The 20,014-nt window shown below is 41.2% G+C and overlaps 1 protein-coding gene across 2 annotated transcripts in view; it reads left to right on the top strand.

The window, feature by feature from the left end:
• The window catches only part of sertad2b (SERTA domain containing 2b), a 43,021-nt gene extending 23,863 nt beyond the window's left edge, over positions 1-19,158 (top strand). The window contains exons 1-2 of one of the 2 annotated variants that reach the window (XM_082556959.1): positions 4,075-4,205; positions 14,878-19,158. In XM_082556959.1, coding sequence (XP_082413085.1) covers positions 4,201-4,205; positions 14,878-16,132 — 1,260 coding nt within the window. In that variant the 5' untranslated portion in view covers positions 4,075-4,200 and the 3' untranslated portion in view covers positions 16,133-19,158. Of the gene's footprint in view, positions 1-4,074; positions 4,206-14,877 lie in introns of those variants that run through there. The other variant, XM_082556960.1, reaches the window with a different exon arrangement.
• The last annotated feature ends 856 nt before the right edge of the window (positions 19,159-20,014 follow it).

Raw genomic sequence — 20,014 nt, 5'->3', positions numbered from 1 at the left:
TGTGATGTACATTGGTGGAAATTGCTGGAGCCTATCCCAGCTTAAATAGGGTGAAAAGTGGGCTACATGCTGGATAGGTTGGCAGTCCATTACGGGATTAACACAGAGAGATAAACAACCAAACAATTTGATATATCAATATCAGAATTTTCCTCCCCCTTAAAATAAGCAAATGAAGTATCAGATGGACTCAGTATCAGTAGTAACAGCAATTGTAGCAGTAATAACTGGAAATGTACAGTAGGCTGTTGTTGTAATGGTTGTAGTAATACAAGTAGCAGAGGTGTTAAAGGGTTCAGCAGCCACAGCAATGTGCCTTTAACACAGCAACTAAACTCAAGACTGCTTGCCATGCAGGACCACATTTACTTCAGTGAATAAGTCACCAGCAGATGGTTGGAAGTTGCTGTGATACTTCCTGTATTACTAAGAAAAATACACACCTGAGGACATAATCAATACATTGTTCAGGTCAACGGCACTTATGATTAACAGACACACGAGTGTGAATCAACTGTTGTGCTCGGTGGCATTTTTCAGCTCATGTGTCTGTATGAATTTAGAGAGCCTGATGATATGAAAATGCACCTCGTGTTGTCCTGCTGAGTATAAATGGAACATGATGTTCGTGATCTAATTCTGGTGACTGCCATAATCCCTGTGTTACCACCCAAAGGTGCAACACAGTGATGGATGAAAGCGCGGTGATGGATGGATGCAGCTTCATGCGCTGGGTGTTGAGTTGGACCAGTGAACTCACCGTGAGTCAGGTTCACAGTTATAGTGGCACACACACACACGCACACACACACACACGGACACACACAACCTGATATGTGATGAGTAAGTTATCTAGTTCCTGGTCTGACATGAGAACCTCGGAAAAAATGAAATAATTGAATGGCAGGAAAATATGTAGAATCGGAGAGACAAAAACAGAGGCACAGGAAGAAAATTAAGGTTAAGGCATCAGCAAAAACTTTTACTCAGTGAGGGAAATAAAAGAGCAAAGGAGAAATAAATAGATAAATGGAGGGAGGGAGGGATATTGTGGGTGCAGCTCTCTCCAGTTGGTGTTGCTATGGCCCTGCCCTCCCTGCTCACTGAGCCATTTCCTGTTTTTGACCTGAAATCTTTATTTAGAGCCATCCCTCCTCGCTGCTCTGCATTCATGAGTCAACTCAAGAGTCCAGAGAGATGAACGCGCTACTAAAATCAGATCTCCATTCACCACAGAAACTACGTATGCACCCTGGCTAACCCACTGGTTATTTGTACAGCAGCCGGGGCTTCATTCGGGTCTGTTTGCATGATTAAGAAACAATAGGACACATCCTTGTTGCCAAAAATAACCATTTCTCTGTCTGATCTGTTGCTTCCACAAGTTCTTCAGTGCTGAATCATTGAACAAGTTCGTTTAAATAATACTATACTTTGTATGTCTCTCAGCACTTATCTAAGCATGAATTTAGACCCTGTTATGCCAGAATTATAAATGAAGCAAGTGGAACATTACATGGTGGAATCAATGGAAGTTGTGTAAAAAGTCGCAGAAGCAAAAGCATTTGATTGTGTATTGAACTGTGATGTCTTTGGAGTTGTGAGAGAAAAGAGACCCCAAAACCTTGGATTGTTGTTTGTCATTCACTCTTATGTCCTATAATCTGGTATACAGAAGAGAAAGAACTAGAAAGTTGATAGGAGTGAAATTTTAGAATTTGTGTCATGAAATTTTCATTGAATATCTGCTAATTACGAGCCAGAGCTTGTTATTGAGTGAAGAGATGTACGAGCCTGAGAAGAAAACGACACAAGACAGAGCTCAGGGAGCTTCTAGCAAATGAAGACTGTAAAGAAAAGACGAACATAGCTGCGGTGGCATCACAAATTGGTTTAAAGTCTTGATGTGCCATTTTAGGTATCAGATTCTTGTTTTCTTTTTCTCTTTTTCCAAACTAAACATAACCACATTTGGAAAACAGTGTGGAGCTGTTAGTATCAGCTGATACTATGATTGGCTGGCTAGCTTCGTTGGCAAAATGAGGGAGTAATTCAGTGTATAAGTGCAATTGCTTTTGCCAGTGTTAGCTGCTGTTAGCCTCTGTTAGCTGCAGTTAGTGATACATTTCTTAAAGTGGATCTTGCATTGTTGGACTCGGACATGTATATAACAAATAAACTCTTATACGATGCAATCAATCAAACAAAACTGCAGTTTTGAATATTAACTTGGATAATGTTTAGCCAGCATGTTGTCAACTGTCTAAAGACAGATGGGTCTCATGTCTAGTCTGCAGGTAGCGTTGCCTCTTTCATTTGTGTTTTTGCATCTTTGGTAACGGGGACGCCATCTCAGATGATAAAGCATATGTGTTTTATTTGCCTGAATGGTATGCGAGCACCTAAGAGATCTCATCTCCTCTGCCTTTGGCGTAATGCGTGCATGTAGTAGCCACGTATAATATGCGATTGGCAGAACAGCGATGTCCACTGCTATCAAGATAGCTTTACTAGATTATTTCTAGGTTTATGACAATTAATCAGTTTGCTGGAAAACATTGTTACAGACTCATCACTGAATACTTGTGAGTACAATATTATTTTTATTATTATTATTAAATAACCAAAAAATAACTTGATTGCCATTTCTTTTATTTCTCAGTTAGACTAACCTGTTTCATATAACATGTGGTTTAAAAAAAATCATTAAAAAAACCTGATAGCCAAAATGCCGAGCTTAAACTTACGGGACGGGACTTTACTAAACAATGAGTGACACTGTAATTTGTGTCCACCTATATTTACAGCCTCTTTGCTGCTTGTTAGAATTGAGCTGTAGCATAGCTTACATTGTCATCACCAAAGTTTCTAAACCAAATATCTTGAAAAGATGCACAGGTGACTTTTATTGTGTACTTCCTGGTGTGAGCAGTGTACCTTAAAGGTCTAATTCCTGTTTTTGCCACCTTTAAAACCACAGAAACTGACAGTTGGTATCTGGAAACACTGAGGTCCAGTAGATGGAAATACAACAAGTTGATTAAAGGCTGCCCTAGGAACATGCCGCCTGTCTTAAAAAAGTGTTATGAGGCTATATTAGGGCACAACTGGGCAGCGTGCAACAGAGGGCATCGGGTCCACAAACGGTCTGTGTGCCCATTTTGTGCCTCAGGATGCGCCGGTGAACTGGTGTTTTTGTCTGCACGGAGCAGACTGCCGGGTTTTGTTTGAGTTTACCGGACATCACCCTGCCATCTGCTGCAGAGTAGGATGGATGTCAGTAACCAGCTAAAAGGCACCGGCCGTGCACTCTTCATTTCCGTCACCACTGACTACTGTAGTATTAATCAAGGAATAAATGAATGAATTTCATCTTTTTAATGCATTCGACAATATGAAATAGCGAAAAAAATCTGAAACGAGTATAAAATTGCTTACATATAAGGAGCCTTGACAATGCATTAATTTCGTTTCTAATGTTATTAATGTTTAATTAACTAGTCTTACACTGAGTGGGAGAGAGAAGGCACAGCGTTAAGACATTGTGTGTGTTTGTGTGTGTGTGTGAGAGAGCGAGTGAGTGTGTGGGTGGAAGGGTGGGCGGGGCAAAGTTGACGATGCTGCCTTTCGGGGCAGCTGTTCGGTTTCAGCTTCTCTTGTGGCGTTCATGTGTTCCTCGTAAATATATGAACCATGACAAAAATGGATTCTGGCATAACGGTAATTATGCAGTTGTTAAATTAAAGTGGCATCGGGAGTGTAACTGATGCTCAATGGAAAGCCACTTCCAGAAACTCAATTCCATCTAACAAGGAAAGGATGCGTATTTGTTAAGGGCTGTGTATTCTTACTACACATTTTGTCGATCCGTCAAAGTGAAACTTTTAAAAAGAAAATATATCAGCCCTCCTAAGTATCCGATAGTAGATTTTCATGTGTACCACATAACCCTAACAAACTCGTTTTTTTTCGGAAAATGACACTAAAGTGCGGGACATTAGCGCACGTGCTTTTCACCTCGCGAGCGGGTCCGGCAGCTCTTGAAGGCAGCAGCGTTCCTGTAAGCGGAGGCAGTTTTCTCCTCCTATCAGCGCCATTGTGTGACAGAGTCTCCGGGAGCTCGGACGGACTGGTTTTCTGTAGGCGACGGGACTGTTTAAATACCCTCCATGTTACTCTTTAAACACCCGGCGGACCTGGATGCGGTAAGACGTCGTTTCTCACATTTTAAAGAGCAAAGCAAAAAACACGCCGAACAAGTATGTTAAATTTCGGCGTGACTGTGTAATTTATTGGTAATGAATAATAGAAACGATGAGGGCTAGTGTTTCAGGGCTGCTGCGGGGTAGCTGAGTCTTGTTGAAAAAAGTTTCACTATTAATATTTGCAATTACCAGTTCGCTCTGTACTTCCACGGACCGTCGTTCTCTCTGTTATACAAACTCAGTCCAGCTGACAGAGTCGAGCCAGCAGCCGCCACTTCTGAGTTGGTCTGTCCGATAAACTTTTCAGTCCTCAAAATACACTGAAGGCTTTCACTGAAGAAAAACGTGAAATAAATAGACAGGTTATCTTTGACTACTGTTTATCTACAGTTAATTTGAACATTTGGCTGTAAAAAATGACACAAGTCGGTGTCAACACACTTACGTTTAATTGGCAATCAAACAAACATGTAAAGTCAACTTAGTAGAAGTGAGTTGACAACAACAAGACATAAAAGTCAGGTTTGATGATTGAGTATATTTCAATGGTATTTATTTTATAATGTGTTATTATATATATGTATATATATATATATATATATATATATATATATATATATATATATATATATACACACAACACATACATATATGTATGTATATATATATGTGTGTGTGTATATGTATATATATATATATATATATATATATATATATATATATATGTATATATATATATATGTATGTATATATGTATGTGTTGTGTGTATATATATATATATTTATATATATATATATACACACATACATACATATATGTATGTGTGTATATATATATATATTTATATATATATATATACACACAACACATACATATATGTATGTATGTGTGTATATATATATAATTATATATATATGTGTGTGTATATGTGTATATATATATATATATATATATATATATATATATATATATATATATATATATATATATATGTGTGTGTGTGTGTGTGTGTGTGTGTGTGTGTACACAACTGCCACTCTTCCACTTCCTCGTAATCCCGCCATACAAAACTTGGCTGCAGTTCGGCAACGTTCAGCAGAGGGCGCTGAGGAGCCAGTCCTCAATCTATTGTGTGAGCTACTTGAATAAATTATTTAAATAAAGTAATTAATTACATTGGCTTCTTAAGGAAAAGAACGCATTTTAATTTGGACAAAAAGACACTTAAGTCCTTTTGGCTTTCCTAATAGGAAGCTACTAGCGTTCTTCTATTCCATGCTGATTGATCCATTAAAGGATTTATGAAATGATAAACAATGGCTAGACATGTAGAACTGTAAAGAAATTGACCTATGTCTAAGCAGCAGTTGGTTGTGGTTGCTGGTTCGTGTCTTTAGTGAAAATCGTAGAGTGGCTCTTGGTACTGTGACATGCCTTAACACTCCCAGAAAGGCTTTTTGGTGAAATCAAAACCTGGAAACAAAACAAAGTTTCAGCTCCATAGGGCTTCCACTCATTCTGGACTATCTCCTGAGCCCCCCGCTACGATATCCTGCTATTGGCTACCTTTGTGAGACGTAGTGTTGGACACCAGTGAAGCAGTGAACTGTGTTTCTTAAACCTAAGTAAGTGTAGCTGTTGTGGTAAAGTTGAGGGGCCTCTAACTTTCATAAGAAGCACCACAACACATACGAGAACTCCTCTAATGACAGCAACTCCTCACTTTTTGGTTGTGACCTGCAAGCTGTGCATCAGCCATGTCAGAGGTACTTACTTTGCGCTCACGAGTACCCACAACATAGACCTAGCATCAGACCACAGACAGTCAGCAGATGTGCTGCAGAGTTATACAACTGTAAATGAGCAGAAAACCACACAGGGGGAGAGAGGAAAGCCTAGTTTTTACTGAATGGGGAAGTCCTCAGGAGGTCTCCAAATTCCAGGTAGGGTCTAGAGTCCATTTAATATTTCCAAATTGTACTATTTGGTTTACTGGAGCATTTCCAGTTCCGGAAAAAACAATCCTGATTTTATTTTTGCACCCAGGCAGCTCGTTCAGCTCATGCTGCCATCTCCAGAACAAATGCATCAGCATCGAGCTGGGAGGAAAACATTAAAGCTCAGAGAGCCTGGATGTTGCAGAAGACATGACAGCTGCAGGCTTTTATTTTGAATCTGTAAGACCTGATAATAACAGAGTTTGATGCATGAGGGGTGGTTAATGTAGGTGAGCTGTATACCTTTAGCATGTGTGAGCGGTGCAGTAGCAAGGCTTGGTTTGTGCTGATGAGGATTATATTCAAGTAATACGGGTGCTGTCTGCAGTTGAAACGATGACACTTGCAGTACTGAAGCTGGTGCTGCTGTAACAAGGTGGGCACTGTGGTAAAAAGGCAGATTTTTGCCATGATGTGGCGCGTGCTGCAGTAATAAGGCGCATACTGCAGTAATAAGGTGGGTACTATTTCACACCCGATGACCAGACATGTCAACGCTGTAGATTTCTGCAGTTTCAGAGGCTTTGTCACTGGAAGTGTCAAGCTGTTTTCTCCCTCGGTGGCTCAGTGGAGAGAGTGGAGCGCTCAACAGCATGTAGACATGTCTGCTGACCTAAATCTGCTCTCTTCTTCTGCCTTTTATTTATAGACTTAAGTGTGCGTCTGTGTGTGTGTGTGTGTGTGTGTGTGAGAGAGAGAGAGAGACAGACAGACAGAGAGAGTCAGTTTGTGCATGAATATAAAAAATTACCAGAAATTTGAGAAACACACGCTCACTTTTTGTGCTTGTTCATTGTGTGCTACTGCATAGTTCTTTAGGAAGTGGAAAATGGTGAACTGTCCCTTTAACAGAAGTGAGCAAAGTTATGATGTTATATAAAAAAGGCACCTGACATGGCTGTCTTTTATGATTGACATAGGGTCCAGTGTACTGACTGGGGGGCCCTGAGTGGCAAAGCCCCTCTGAAATGTGTCATATCAGTTCAGCTATGTGCAGAAATTAGGGAAGGAAACAAGGAGGCTGGATCCCCTTTTTCTGGGAAAAACTGTGAATGCATGTTTTTTTTATTAATATAAAAAGTTTTGGCACCTGTTGAAGAAGTTTTGGTTTCCCATAAAAAGGAAAATCACCTGGATTGAGACACAAAACATGCTTTAAACGCTCCTGTGGATTTAAGCTTTAATATATTCTTAGTTGCTAGTTACACCTACATTAATAACAAGGTTTTATGTGCTATGTGTTCTATTTTTCGCACCTCATATTATAATCTAATCCAAACTTCAACTAAATACTACCAGCTAGGTGTGTCTAATAAACAGGCTACTGAATATAGCTTTATCATGAGTCCAGGGGGAAGAAAGTGACTCTGTTGCTTTGTCCCTGAACTTCGGACTTCTTTTTCACTGTTCTTTTACCTTAACACTGCGAGTAATGTTGGTGGTCCGAACTAGAGCATGTGAAAATCTCTTAAGTAACTTTAGACTTTTCAAACACTGTGAATGTGTGACTTTGATTTATGTAGTCAAACATGAATCTGAAAAATGAATTCTGATGCATTTAAAGCCCAGAAATGAAGTATTTGCGGCATCAGCGAGGTCCTCAAGACTTTTTGTTTTAGCATCACTTCACAAAAAGGGTTAAAATGCAACCTGTGCTTGCCGTGCCAGTACTCTCTCACACACACATGCGCACACACACCGGTGCTTCTTTATTAATGGGATGTTGCATGTTGTCCAGTTGGAGCTGCAGTGTTTTGTAACCATGTCCGTCATTATGTAAGAGATCATAGTGAATTCCCTGTCTGATACCCAGCTGACCTCTGTCATGTGAGTGTTTATGATCACTATGAGACACACACACACACACACGCACGCACGCACGCACGCACGCACACACACACACACACACACACACACACACACACACACACACACACACACACACACACAGATGGACATTGTTTCCAGCAGTATGATTGGCTTATTTATTTTGCTTTGGACGCTCTACTACCATCTGTCCTCCCTCCTTGTTGTTCCACAAAAGCACTCAGGAACATTTTTTTCCCAGGGATTTGAAAATAAAAGTGTTTTCCAGATTAAGGATGTCTTGTATAAATGGAATTTGTTGGGCCACAACTGACCTCTTATTCAAAATATTATGATAAAATTACACTGCACAATTGCACTTGAATTTGCTGGAGGTGAAATCACAAATGGAATGGCCTTCGCTTCTGTAATCAACCTTTTTTCACCTTCTCCACATCTTCTTTTTAAACCACATGTGCAAGGTGAACCTTGGCTTGCTTAATGAAAAGTCTTTTGGGGAATGACATACGTGTGTTTTCTTCTTTTATTAGAGGTCAATGAAAAAGAGAACATTTAAGGGAGAAGAAAAGGCAGCAAGGCGTTGATAAGGATTTTCAATGATTGTCGATGCTTATGAGTAATTGGGGCACGCCTCAGCGCATGTGTGCAAGCACTCAAATATGTCAGAAAACCGGTATTCTTACAGTAGTAGACAGAGCAGGAGCAGTATCAGCTGTAGTAGCTTGTATCGTCATAGTGTAATTGTATCTTAAGTTGTGTGTGGAAGTGTAGAAGCTGGTGAGTGTAGTCAGTCTGGTCAGGCCAGAACTACACCATCTCTTCCTCTGGGTTTTGTCTGGAATGTGTTTACTAGTTCTGCATTGTGTGTGTGTGTGTGTGTGTGTGTGTGTATGTGTGTGTGTGTGTGTGTTTGTGTGTGAGTGTGAGTGAGAGAGGAAAAAAGAGGGAGACACAGAGGAGTGAGTTGGACAGCGTTGTCCTCATGTGCAGAGCTGGGTGCATTACAGTGAGGAAGAACGGGATGGCGCAGTCATGCCTGCAGACTGCTGTCGAACACGCGTCCAACTTTGACTGCTTTCTTGCTCGACCTGCAGGAGTGTAGTGGAGTGTTTGCACTTTGTGCATCTAGAGAACCTGAAATAGCCCGATGTGGAGGTGAGGGGGTGGGAGGGGTGGATGCGCAGCTGAGGCATGGAAACCAGCGTATCCGGTTACAGGATCATAATATCACTGCAGAGTCCATCCACTAGCACTGCACTACTGCACAACACACACTCACTACAGTCAGCTCTCGGAGTACCATGCACAGCCCGCACGTCTGTGCGTTTACAGGCTAACATGCACTTCCACACAGCAGAGCTCACCTCTGCATGTAAAAAAAGCTCTACATGGTCCTTTACTGTGATTTTGGGATTCGATTCACACCATGCTCTTTATTTGTTCATGCAAAGTCATCCCTTCTTATCGGTCATCTTTTCCTCTTCGCTTCATGTGATTGTTTTACTAGAAAGGCCACTTTTCTGAAAGCTTTGTCAGCTTTTAATGTAATCATATCTTTATCACACGCTTAGCTGCAAGCACCTATCAGATTGTAAATTTCACGTTAAGGTGCTATTTGATTGTAGCGTGGTTCTATCAGTTGCAGTAAATCCTTCCTTTATGAAGTAGACGAGCCCAAAGACATTCAGGGGGCCAGCCCAGTGTGTGGTTAGCTCTTGGTTTTGTATCAGGATATTTGGTGATATTTTACGCTGCAGGCAACACCAAAGAAATGCTTCTTTTGACAAATGTTTTTCTCATGAATCTGATAGAATAGAATAGAATTCAACTTTATTGTCATTGCACATGCACAGGTACAGGGCAACGAAATGCAGTTTGCATCCATCCAGAAGTGCTTTAGTGATATAGATATATTACAATATATATTAGCAATAATATAGATATGTGAGTATATTACAGAAATGGGTCTATTATGGTATGTTATAATGTACACGGTATGAAGTATGTTGTGAATATTCTATAACTATAAGTATGTACAGGCTGTAGTGAGTACAAGCTATGTACAGGCTATGAACAGGATATAAATATGAAAAACTATACAGAATATGAAATGAAATAAATAACTTTACAGAATCTGAGATATACAGCTATACAGAAATGGGAACTATGCAAGTTGTAAACAGTTGTAGGATTAAAGATTATTGAATGTACAGAATGATTATTTACACAGAGCTATACAGTAGTGCAGTTAAGATAAGTGAGGGTGTAGATAGTTTCTACAGAGGCTATATAAAGTGCTAGTGGTTGTGAGTGGTGGTTCAGTCCATGTTATTATTGTGTTTGAGGGTACAGTTGTCCATTGTGGGTGTGTGTATGTTCAGTCCATGAGTTAACGTGGGTCAGATGTCAGGAGGCAGAGTTCAGGAGTCTGACAGCTGTGGGGAAGAAGCTGATGACTCTGATAGGAGTAATTGTTTATGTATTGATTTGGATTTGTTTGGCATATTTTGCAAAGGCAAGGAGAAAAGGATTAAACGCAATAAATAAACAGTTTTTGTTTGCCTTACTTAGATATTGGACTTTGAGTAAAGTTTTGTCTACTTTGTATCGTCTGCCTCTGATATGATGATGGTTGTAACCTTTCACAGAGTATTGTTACTTCTGTAACTACTGATTTTGTTTTGCAACTCTGTATCAAATGTAATGTAGTGAGTACAAGGGGAAAATTAGTTCTATTTTTGACCTTCAGAACTGCAGCTTGTTGTATTTCTACTCAAAGCTTCTTTGCTTTGAAGGTCGGAATATACCTTTTACTATGTTTACCTCATGGGAAAAAGGTAGTTTTAATACCTTACTTTGCAAGACAGCTAACAGTGATTCACGTCGTCACAATGACCTTGAATAAAGATCGCGGCTCCATTTTAGAGCGTAGCACTCCTCCACGGCTATGCTTTATCACTTCGACTCATTTATGACCTGTTTTTCTTCCCCTCGTGCGGTCATATCTAGACATGGCTCATAGAGAGTAGGATGGTGCTGGGCCTGTGAACTTTGACAGCCGTCGGAACGGGGAGGTGGAGGGTGTGATGTAAATGCTGAAGGGCGGATGAAAAAGAACGACTGAGAAGAAGTAAAATTCCAGAAAGTGAGCGAAGAAGATGTGGAGTAGAAGGAAAGGGAAGAGGAGGATAATGAAGTGGAATGTAAGGGGTGGGGCACCTCTGGTATGTCAGCCCTGCACTCAGTGTGTGCGAATGTGTGTGTGTGTGTGTGAGCCTAAACACCCCACCATGACTCAGTGAGTCAGACATGCGCAGCTGCTTCAGCTCTCAATCACACACCCGCAAAATGCTTTGAAACTATCTCTGTTGCTCTCTCTTTGATTCTCTGTTTCTGTCTCTCTCTGACACTCTCTGATTCGCCATTTCCCTGGAAGATCCACAAGCAGCTGCAGTGGGTGGAGAGGCTGCTTTTTTAAATTAACACACACACACAAATGTTAAAAATCAGTCATTCATTTTTGAATGAACTCCCAACAATTTCTTTACTGCAGTAAAGAAACACATAGTTTAAAAAAATGTGTTGATTTTTCAAACTATTTCTTTGTGGATTAGTGTTGACACACAAAGGCTGTTTAGAAAAGATTCATGGAGCTTCTGGGACTGAAAGGTGAAGACAATGCTGTGGTGCATTAATCCTGCATTCTTTCTATTGGCCAGCAGGGGGCAACTCCTCTGGTTTCAAAGAGTTTTGTTGAATAAGTCTATGGAAAACTGGCCCAACTAACACTCAATCATCACGGTTTCAAAAAAATGGCAACACTGAAAATGCTCAAGTTGAGACACCACAAACTAGCGGATGAAATCTTAGAGGTCCTCTCTCTATCAGCACAGAGCAAGCAAGGCTTAGCCTAACATCTTGAGGATAATTATAATTTAACAAAAAACAGACAGAGTTTAAGAGACTACTTGAAAACACCTGATGCACATCATGAAGCTAATGAAGCATCTGCCCAAACTCAGACTGCTGAAAAGTGTGCCATGCAGATAGATAGAGCAAGCTTTTCCTCCAAGGCTGGCTATCTCTGGACTCTCTCTCACCTGGGGCTGAAGCAGTGGGGTGCTTAGTGGTCTCTCTTTCATCTGATGATGGCTGTCTAAACTATAGCAACCAGCCCAGCCTTTAATCCAGTGTGTCCTCCACAGCTCACCGGATTTTTAAATAGCAATGTTATTTTTCGTAACATGATCAAGAAAAGTCCTCATTTAATTTTTTTGTGAACAGCTTTTGTTTTTGTTTTATTATCAAGGTCACTATGACATATATAACAAAGAAGTCTAACATTAAAACAAAAGTAAAAATGTAGTTTGTTTTCTTTGCTGTTTTTCAGATTTTTGTCCACATATATGATATACAAACTATAATTTAATAATAAAGACAATCCTACAGTTTTCAGATGTCTTGCTTTTGAGGGGAACAGCTTGATGAGAATAAGTGAATAAGCCAGGACTAGTTCATACAAAATAAAATGTTAATACTTCTGATTCTCCACACTTGAAGAGCTGGCTGTCACAAGAATGGAGGAGATGTGATATCGTTTATAGGTGGAGAAATTCATAGTTTTCATACGTGCACTCAAAAAAATTGAATCAACATGAAACAATTAGGGAAAGGATTTTTTAATGTGATTAAATTGCTGTATTTTCGTTTTATACAATTCTGTTATTCCAACTTAAAGCATTTGAGTTGGACCAACTTAGTTAATTAATGATGAATCAACTTATTTACTGCAGTTGAGTCCAATTTAATAAAGCTTTGTAATGTGCATCTTTTTTTCCCTCCAGTTGAATGGATTTATAACAAATTTCACACAGCAGTCACTCCATACTAAAAAAAGAAGTAGGGAAGTTATGATTTCAAGGCTTGATACAGAATTTTCTTTATGTTTTTGTCCTTGGTGGGTGCATAGCTGCAATTATTTAAAACCAGATATATATGAAAATGTTCGTCGTCAGACTAAGACTTTTAACAGGTTAAACCACAATAAATAGCCACAATAAATAGCAATAGCATGTAGCCTAACATCCTGTAACAACAGCGAAATGTTACCAACAACCTGTGTATGTTCACCCAACAGTCTGAACCAACAGATCTGTAAGGTCTCAATAATGATGCAACTGGGGGTTCAGTGCCTGGCCCTAAAGCAACCGAGCAGCAGTGATTTGCTAGAGGGAGGAGAAAATGTTGCTCATTTCCCTCCCACCGTACCAGAGCAGTCTCACCTCCTCTTCTACTTCCTCTTCTCACTTTTTCCCCTCCTCCTCCTTGTCTTCCTCCTCTTCCTTCCTGCTCCGCCCCCATCCCCCTTCCCTCCCCTTCTCCACCAACACCACCACCTATCCCCCCCACACCCCCCACCTTCCCTCCAGTTCTTTGTCATCTCTTTGGGTGAATTCCCAGCTGACTCTGTTTGTCATGGCAACCAACCAGTCGTGGTGACTGGGCCTGCAGCTCCTGCTTCCTGTGTGTGTGTGTGTGTGTGTGTGTGTGTGTGTGTGTGTGTGTGTGTGTGAGGAATGAAGAGACGCATGCGCAGTGTGTATGTGTGTAGACAGCGGCTGGCTGCTTGAGCCTGTCAGCCTGGATTAAAGTCAAACATACTGCAGCAATGCCTTTCTTTCTTTCTTTCTTTCTTTCTTTCTTTCTTTCTTTCTTTCTTTCTTTCTTTCTTTTTTGCAGCACAGAAACAATTCAGTAGATACATGTATCTCTTAAAGCTAATATGTTTATTCAGGGAATTTCGTGCAATAATCTCTCTCAGCCGTTTTTCTCCTACTGTCCCCCCACCACGTCCTACTTAGTAACTCGGTGTGCTATTCTAATGTGGCACGAGGAGGGAGAGTGGAGGGGGTGGGCTTTAAATCTGGCCTCTGATCCTGTGGTACAGCAGGGAGCGCTGCTATTACATAACTTCTTGTTTGTGTGTGTGTGTGTGTGTGTGTGTGTGTGTGTGTGTGTGTGTGTGTGTGTGTGCTGGGCCTTAGTGTGCAGTGGTGAGGCTCCCAATGCAGCTGCTTATGGTTTCAATATATGTGTTTTTTTAAAATCCCCTGTCACAGTAAGCTCGTTGCGTTTAAGCAGCTTCTTGAATCACGCCAGTTAAGCTGCTATGCTTCTGTCTGAAAACTTCACTGTGGAGTATGTCAGTGTTTTAGTGAGATGAAGTTGGGTTTGATGATCATTTTATACTGTAATCCAGTTGGGATGCTGGATTTTGCTCACCATAAGAATATATCCCTCAATTGCAAGATGAGAATTTTCTTTTCTTTTCTTTTTTTTAGAATATCAGAGTTGTTTTGAGGTGTATTGTGGGGAACAAACCAGAACATGACTCTACTTACAGAGCAGGGAAACGTCCACTAGTGAGAGGAAGTAACTAGGACTGTGAAAAACTAGCTATTTATTAAGGAGTGATAGTTTATTAATGACTTTTTTTTTAAAAAGAAAAAGAAAAAGTTGAATAGTCACAAAAGTTCAATAACCTGAAAAGAGAATTGACACTTGTGTCTGGTCAGTGTAATCAGTGATTGTTGAGTAGGCCAAACCACAGTTGCTTATAAAGTGGACCTATTATGCTTTCCCTGTTTTTCGGTCATGTTTGCTTTCACAGTGCTGGATCATCACATTAAAATGGGCAAAGTCTAAACTCTAAACAGACATTTTTTTCTACTCTCAGTTTTGTGTGATGTCAGTAACATCCAGCGATAAGACAGCTAAACCCTAATGTTAGCAAAGCTATATGCGTCTTCAATAATCTCTCCTCTGTCTCTGCTTATTTGTTTTTCAGATATATGTTCGGTAAAGGTGCGAAGCGAAAGCTGGACGAGGATGAAGAGGGGCTGGAAGGCAAAACGCTGGAGGCGCCGGTGGCGGGAGGGGGGCTAGGCGTCACTCCAGAAGGTCTTTCGAAGGTGTCGTACACCTTGCAGCGGCAGACCATCTTTAACATCTCTCTGATGAAGCTGTACAGCCAACGGCCGCTGGGAGAACCCAGCCTGGAGCGCCGCGTCCTCATCAACAACATGCTCCGCCGCATCCAGGACGAACTCAAGCAAGAGGGCTCCCTGCGGCCACTTCTCCTTCCGCCCTCACCGCCACCCGACGACCCCATGGACGAAGGCTTCCGTGAGGCGCCGCCATCTTTCGGCGTTCTGTCAGCGGCAACGAGCACACAGGTATCCCAGCCTTCTGCACTGCTGATGCCAGCGATTGCTCCTCCGCCTTCACCCCACCCAATGGTGCCTCCCAACTGCCAGGTATCCCAGGCCTGCCCCAGCCGTCTGGAGGCCTGTCCTGCCCCTTTGGAGGCCTGCCTCACTCCTGCCTCTTTACTGGAGGAGGATGGTGGAGATTCAGCCTTTTGCGCGGTATCTCCACCCACCCCTCCGCTGTCACCACCCCCAGTGCAGCCTCCCATTTCAGCACCTCTGAGCCAGGCCCCCTCTGTCCCTGTGCCTGTCTCTCTGAGTGACATGGAGTTGGGTCCTCCTACAGCCATAACAAGGACAGCAGCAGCTAATACTACGACCATGACTACCTCCCCAGCTCCCACACCAACCACCCAACCCCTCCCACCTACACCCACCGGCTCACCCAGAGACTGCAGGACTACGGGTGCTAAACCAGAGGCAGCTGCCGTTTTCCTAGTGGAAGGCCGCTGTGCTGAGCTCCGGCCAATGGACACTCTTCCTGCAGTGCCCCCAGGTGGCCTGGTAGACGTTTCCTCCTCTCCTTCTTGTCCCCCGTCCTCTTCCTCGCCCTCGCCCTTTCTCTCAGACTTGGCGTTGGATGATGTCCTGTTCGCCGACATTGACACATCCATGTATGACTTTGACCCTTGCACGACAGCAGGGGGAGCAGGGGGTGGGACAGCAAGCACCGGCGGCCTCGCCAAAGTGTCGCCAGTGGTGACGGCGGACGACCTACTCAAATCATTGGGGGCACCGTACAGCGGCCCTGCCCCCCAGGTTTCAGCCAATCAGCCTTTCAAAATTGATCTGACAGAATTGGACCACATCATGGAGGTGTTGGTGGGCTCCTGACTCAAGGATGCCCCCCCCATGAGAAACAGTTTAATCAGACTGGAATGAAAACGTGGGATCGATTTTTTTTCCTGGTTGTTGTTTTTACATTTTTTTTTTTTAAACTCTCTTCAAAAGTCGGTAATTGTAAACATCGATGGTGATGTCAGTTAGTACTACTATGACAACTACTACTACTACTACACAACACTGTGCATGCACTGTCCTCGCCTTTCCAAATATGGAAAAGAAGTAACCGGGAAACAAACACATATAATTGTATTTCTATACTTGTGAGGACCTCCTTTGACTTCCTTCATTCCCGAAACCTAATCCTCTTTGTAATCTTTAACTTTAATCTAAGCCTTAACCCTAAGGAGTAACTGTAAATAGAAGCAATGAAATTGTCCTTGTTGTGGACAACTCTATCTACCCTTGTGGGGACACTTACTCCTCACAGGTAAAGAAATACAAGCATAAACATGAGACACACACACACACACTGTAATTATGGCTTTTAGCAGATGAGTGCCTTTCAAAATGACCACTTATTCAATTCCTGTTTTAACAGTATTTTTTTTTTTCGTTTTAACAGCCTAGAGAGGTCACTCCTTAATGTTTTTTGTTTAATTTATTGTATTGAAACTATCGTTAAGTAAGGTAATTTCTCATGATCAAATAGTAATTATTTAATCTCTATCTTATTACAGATGCTATGTTTTATTTGTAAAGCAAGCATAAAAAGGAATATGTAGTTTTACCAGTGTGCTAGATGACATATTAGCTTGGCTATACGATTACAGTTTGGGAGTGGCTCTGCGACGCCTCGCCGATGTCTTGGTAAACTCTTTTTTGTACTTCTCCTTATCAGCAAGCACATATAACTGTGCTGGATGCTGTTTTACATGAGTTCGGTCATAGGAGCTGGTTATCATGATTCACTTGCAGCAGAATTCAAATGAGCTACACCCACAGGGGAAAGCTCGGCGTGTTTACATTGGAAGCAACAGCAGAAGCAGCAGCAGCAGCACCGACTCATGGCTCCCAGTCGGATGTAGATGATGTGAAAAGTGCAGCCTAAGCAGAGGCTTAGGGCTCACTACACGCATGTTAAATTTAGCTGCGCAGGCCTGAAAACAAAACAGCTGTTACCCCATTGCAGGGAAATTCACTGTGGTACCACTGCAACTCTTGGAATTACACAAGAAAAATGTGGGCGGTTAGTAGGACTATTATTTTTTGGGTGAGGTTTAGTTCCCTCTGATTTAGCAACACAGGTGACTGGCAAATTGTAGCAGGACATACAGTATTAAACACACCCTGAGTATGTTTACTTGTGCTTAGAATAGAAGCCCTAAAGTGCAAAATCTCATGGTTCTGCAGGACAATTTTGAGATTGCCTCAAAAAGCTCACGGGCCAGGAGGTCTAAATCTGACTCGTAAATAATAAGAATGCGGGTTAAGTAGGAAACCCAAACCACAGTGTTAACCTGATACTGCAACCATGCAAAGTGTTGTTTCAAAACACTTCCAACCCCCACCCAGCAGAGGTCACCAGTGAATATTTATGGCACTAAAACACAAAACTGGCAGTTAAGTGATTCTGAGTAACAGTTGTCTGTGGGTTTATCACTGCAAGGTACATATTACACAGAATCATCTAGTGAAAGTATAGAAGGGGCACCAGAGAGCACAGCTTTAATGTTAGTCACCATTGTAGCTGCTGTGTGCTGTATTTTCTCATCATACAGCATCTGTCAGAAGAAGCGTTTCTGGACACTGCAATGATCCAGAGGGCCGGGGAATGCCACCGGTGGCTATTTTGATTATGGAAGCGTTTTTCAGCAAGTCACCGTAAGAACCCCTGAACCCTCGTGTGTTTGCCAGCACAGCTTTGCGGTGGTCTCGCGGTATCGTTCGAGAACATTGTGTTCCAGTGGAAGATCATCAGCTTCCCAGGGTACATTTGACTTCAACTAGCTTGTAAAAGAATGGCATTTTAAACCGAAGCAGAGTGTGAGCCGAGCACATGGCAGCACCAACTAATACCATTTCTAGATGACCGTATCTTGTTGCTTTCACCATATTTAAATTTTGGAGTGCTTGTTTTTCTTTCCTTTTTTTAAATTGTCAATGAAGTTATTTATTCGTATGGATTTTCCCCCTTTTTTTGTAAATATATTTATTTTTTATGTGAACATTTGGATTGTAAATGTGTGTACAGAATGTGTGGTAGGAATGTACTTCAAAAAGGAATGTATCCGAGTGTGGAACTATGGGGTGGAAGCCATTTTTTTTATATACATAGGTAATTATATTATCTTGTTTATGTTTGTTTTGTTGCATTGTTATTGTTTTTTGTTTTTTTGATTTCTGGGGTGGCGGCCACAACTTTTTACATCTTTTGTACTCTCTTGTTCATCACTTTCCAGTTGAAGGCGAAGAGTTCATGCAGCAATACTCAAAAAGCCCATCTCAAACCTTCAGATGTCAAGTCTCCAAAGCCTGTCAGATGCTCTGATGCCAAAAGTAATGTACATAGTATGAACAACATTCAAGGTTCTGAGTCTTTTTCGATCAGTGTTTGTCACCGAATCGGTTTAAGCGCTGTCCGAGCGTGCGGCAATTTCTAACCGCAGATAAGGACTGACCACAGTCGAGGCTGAGTCCCTCTGCAAAGGCTGTATTTTACACAGACCTCAGAGCTGTGCCTTTTTCTATGCAATAGAACACAAACACACAGAGAGAAACTATCAGCTGATCACTGTATTGGGATCCAAATGTGGACTGTAGATAATATATACATATATATGTATATATACATATATGTATATATGTATATATACATATATATATGTATATATACATATATATATATACGTATATATACATATATATATATATATACATAATAAATGAAATAAAAGTACAGCTGTCTATGAATTTGAAACAGTCTTACTTTTGTAGTTTTATATTTATATATATATGTATGTATGTATATATATATATATATAAATATACATATACAATAAACTGTAAAAAGAGCAGGTGTCTGTTGTGTCTCCTTGTCTTTGTTTTTTTGACGTGTACATGATTGAACATGAGTCACTGTCAAAGGTGGAGTGATGACAAGCAGAAGTGGAATACAACTAATAAACTGGTTCTTGGCTTAGTTAAAAAAGATGAGGGAAATTTTACCACAAGTTCAACTTATGTGTGTAATAAGACTCACATGATGAGAGGGTTATGCACAGTGCCTGTGAAGAAGATGGCCATGAGGTGTAACCGAAAGCTCTGGAAACAAACTTTAAAAAATTAATTAAATTGCAAATCAAATGTATTTATATGGCACCAAATCACTGTCACCTCAAGGCACTTTATATTGTAAGGTAAATACCCTACAATAACACTGAGGAAAAATATCAACAATCAGATGACCCCTATGAGCAAGAACTTGACAACAGTGGGAAGGAGAAAACCCCGTTTAACAGGAAGAAACCTCAGGCAGAACCAGGCTCAGGGAGAGGCAGCTGTCTGCCATGACCGCTTGACCAGAAAGAGTTCCAGAATTGACGACTTCCACTCGTTTTCTTGAATTTCTTCAATAACCAGGTCTCTTGAGGCTGTTGAGTATCCTTGCTATTAAAATTGTTGAAGATCTGAACAATCTGGGTACACTAAACACTACAAGAGGTAGTTGCCTCATCCAGAAGCACAACACCGCCTTACAATGACCATAAAGGTTATGGATAAGTATAATAATAATAATGACTAAAATAGTAAACCTTTACTGCTTTTGGTCAGGTTTGGGCCTCGGTGCCTCCCAAAAGGACCAGCTCTTTCTTGCTTGTCCTTGGGTGACAGCTCAGCAATCTCCAAGAGGAAGCTAAGTATGTGTCTTTC

This window comes from Aulonocara stuartgranti (genome assembly GCF_965226115.1).
Source record: "Aulonocara stuartgranti genome assembly, chromosome: 13".
Taxonomy (NCBI): domain Eukaryota; kingdom Metazoa; phylum Chordata; class Actinopteri; order Cichliformes; family Cichlidae; genus Aulonocara; species Aulonocara stuartgranti.
Note: the sequence above shows the minus strand (reverse complement) of the source record. Positions and strands in the feature narration are given on the sequence as shown.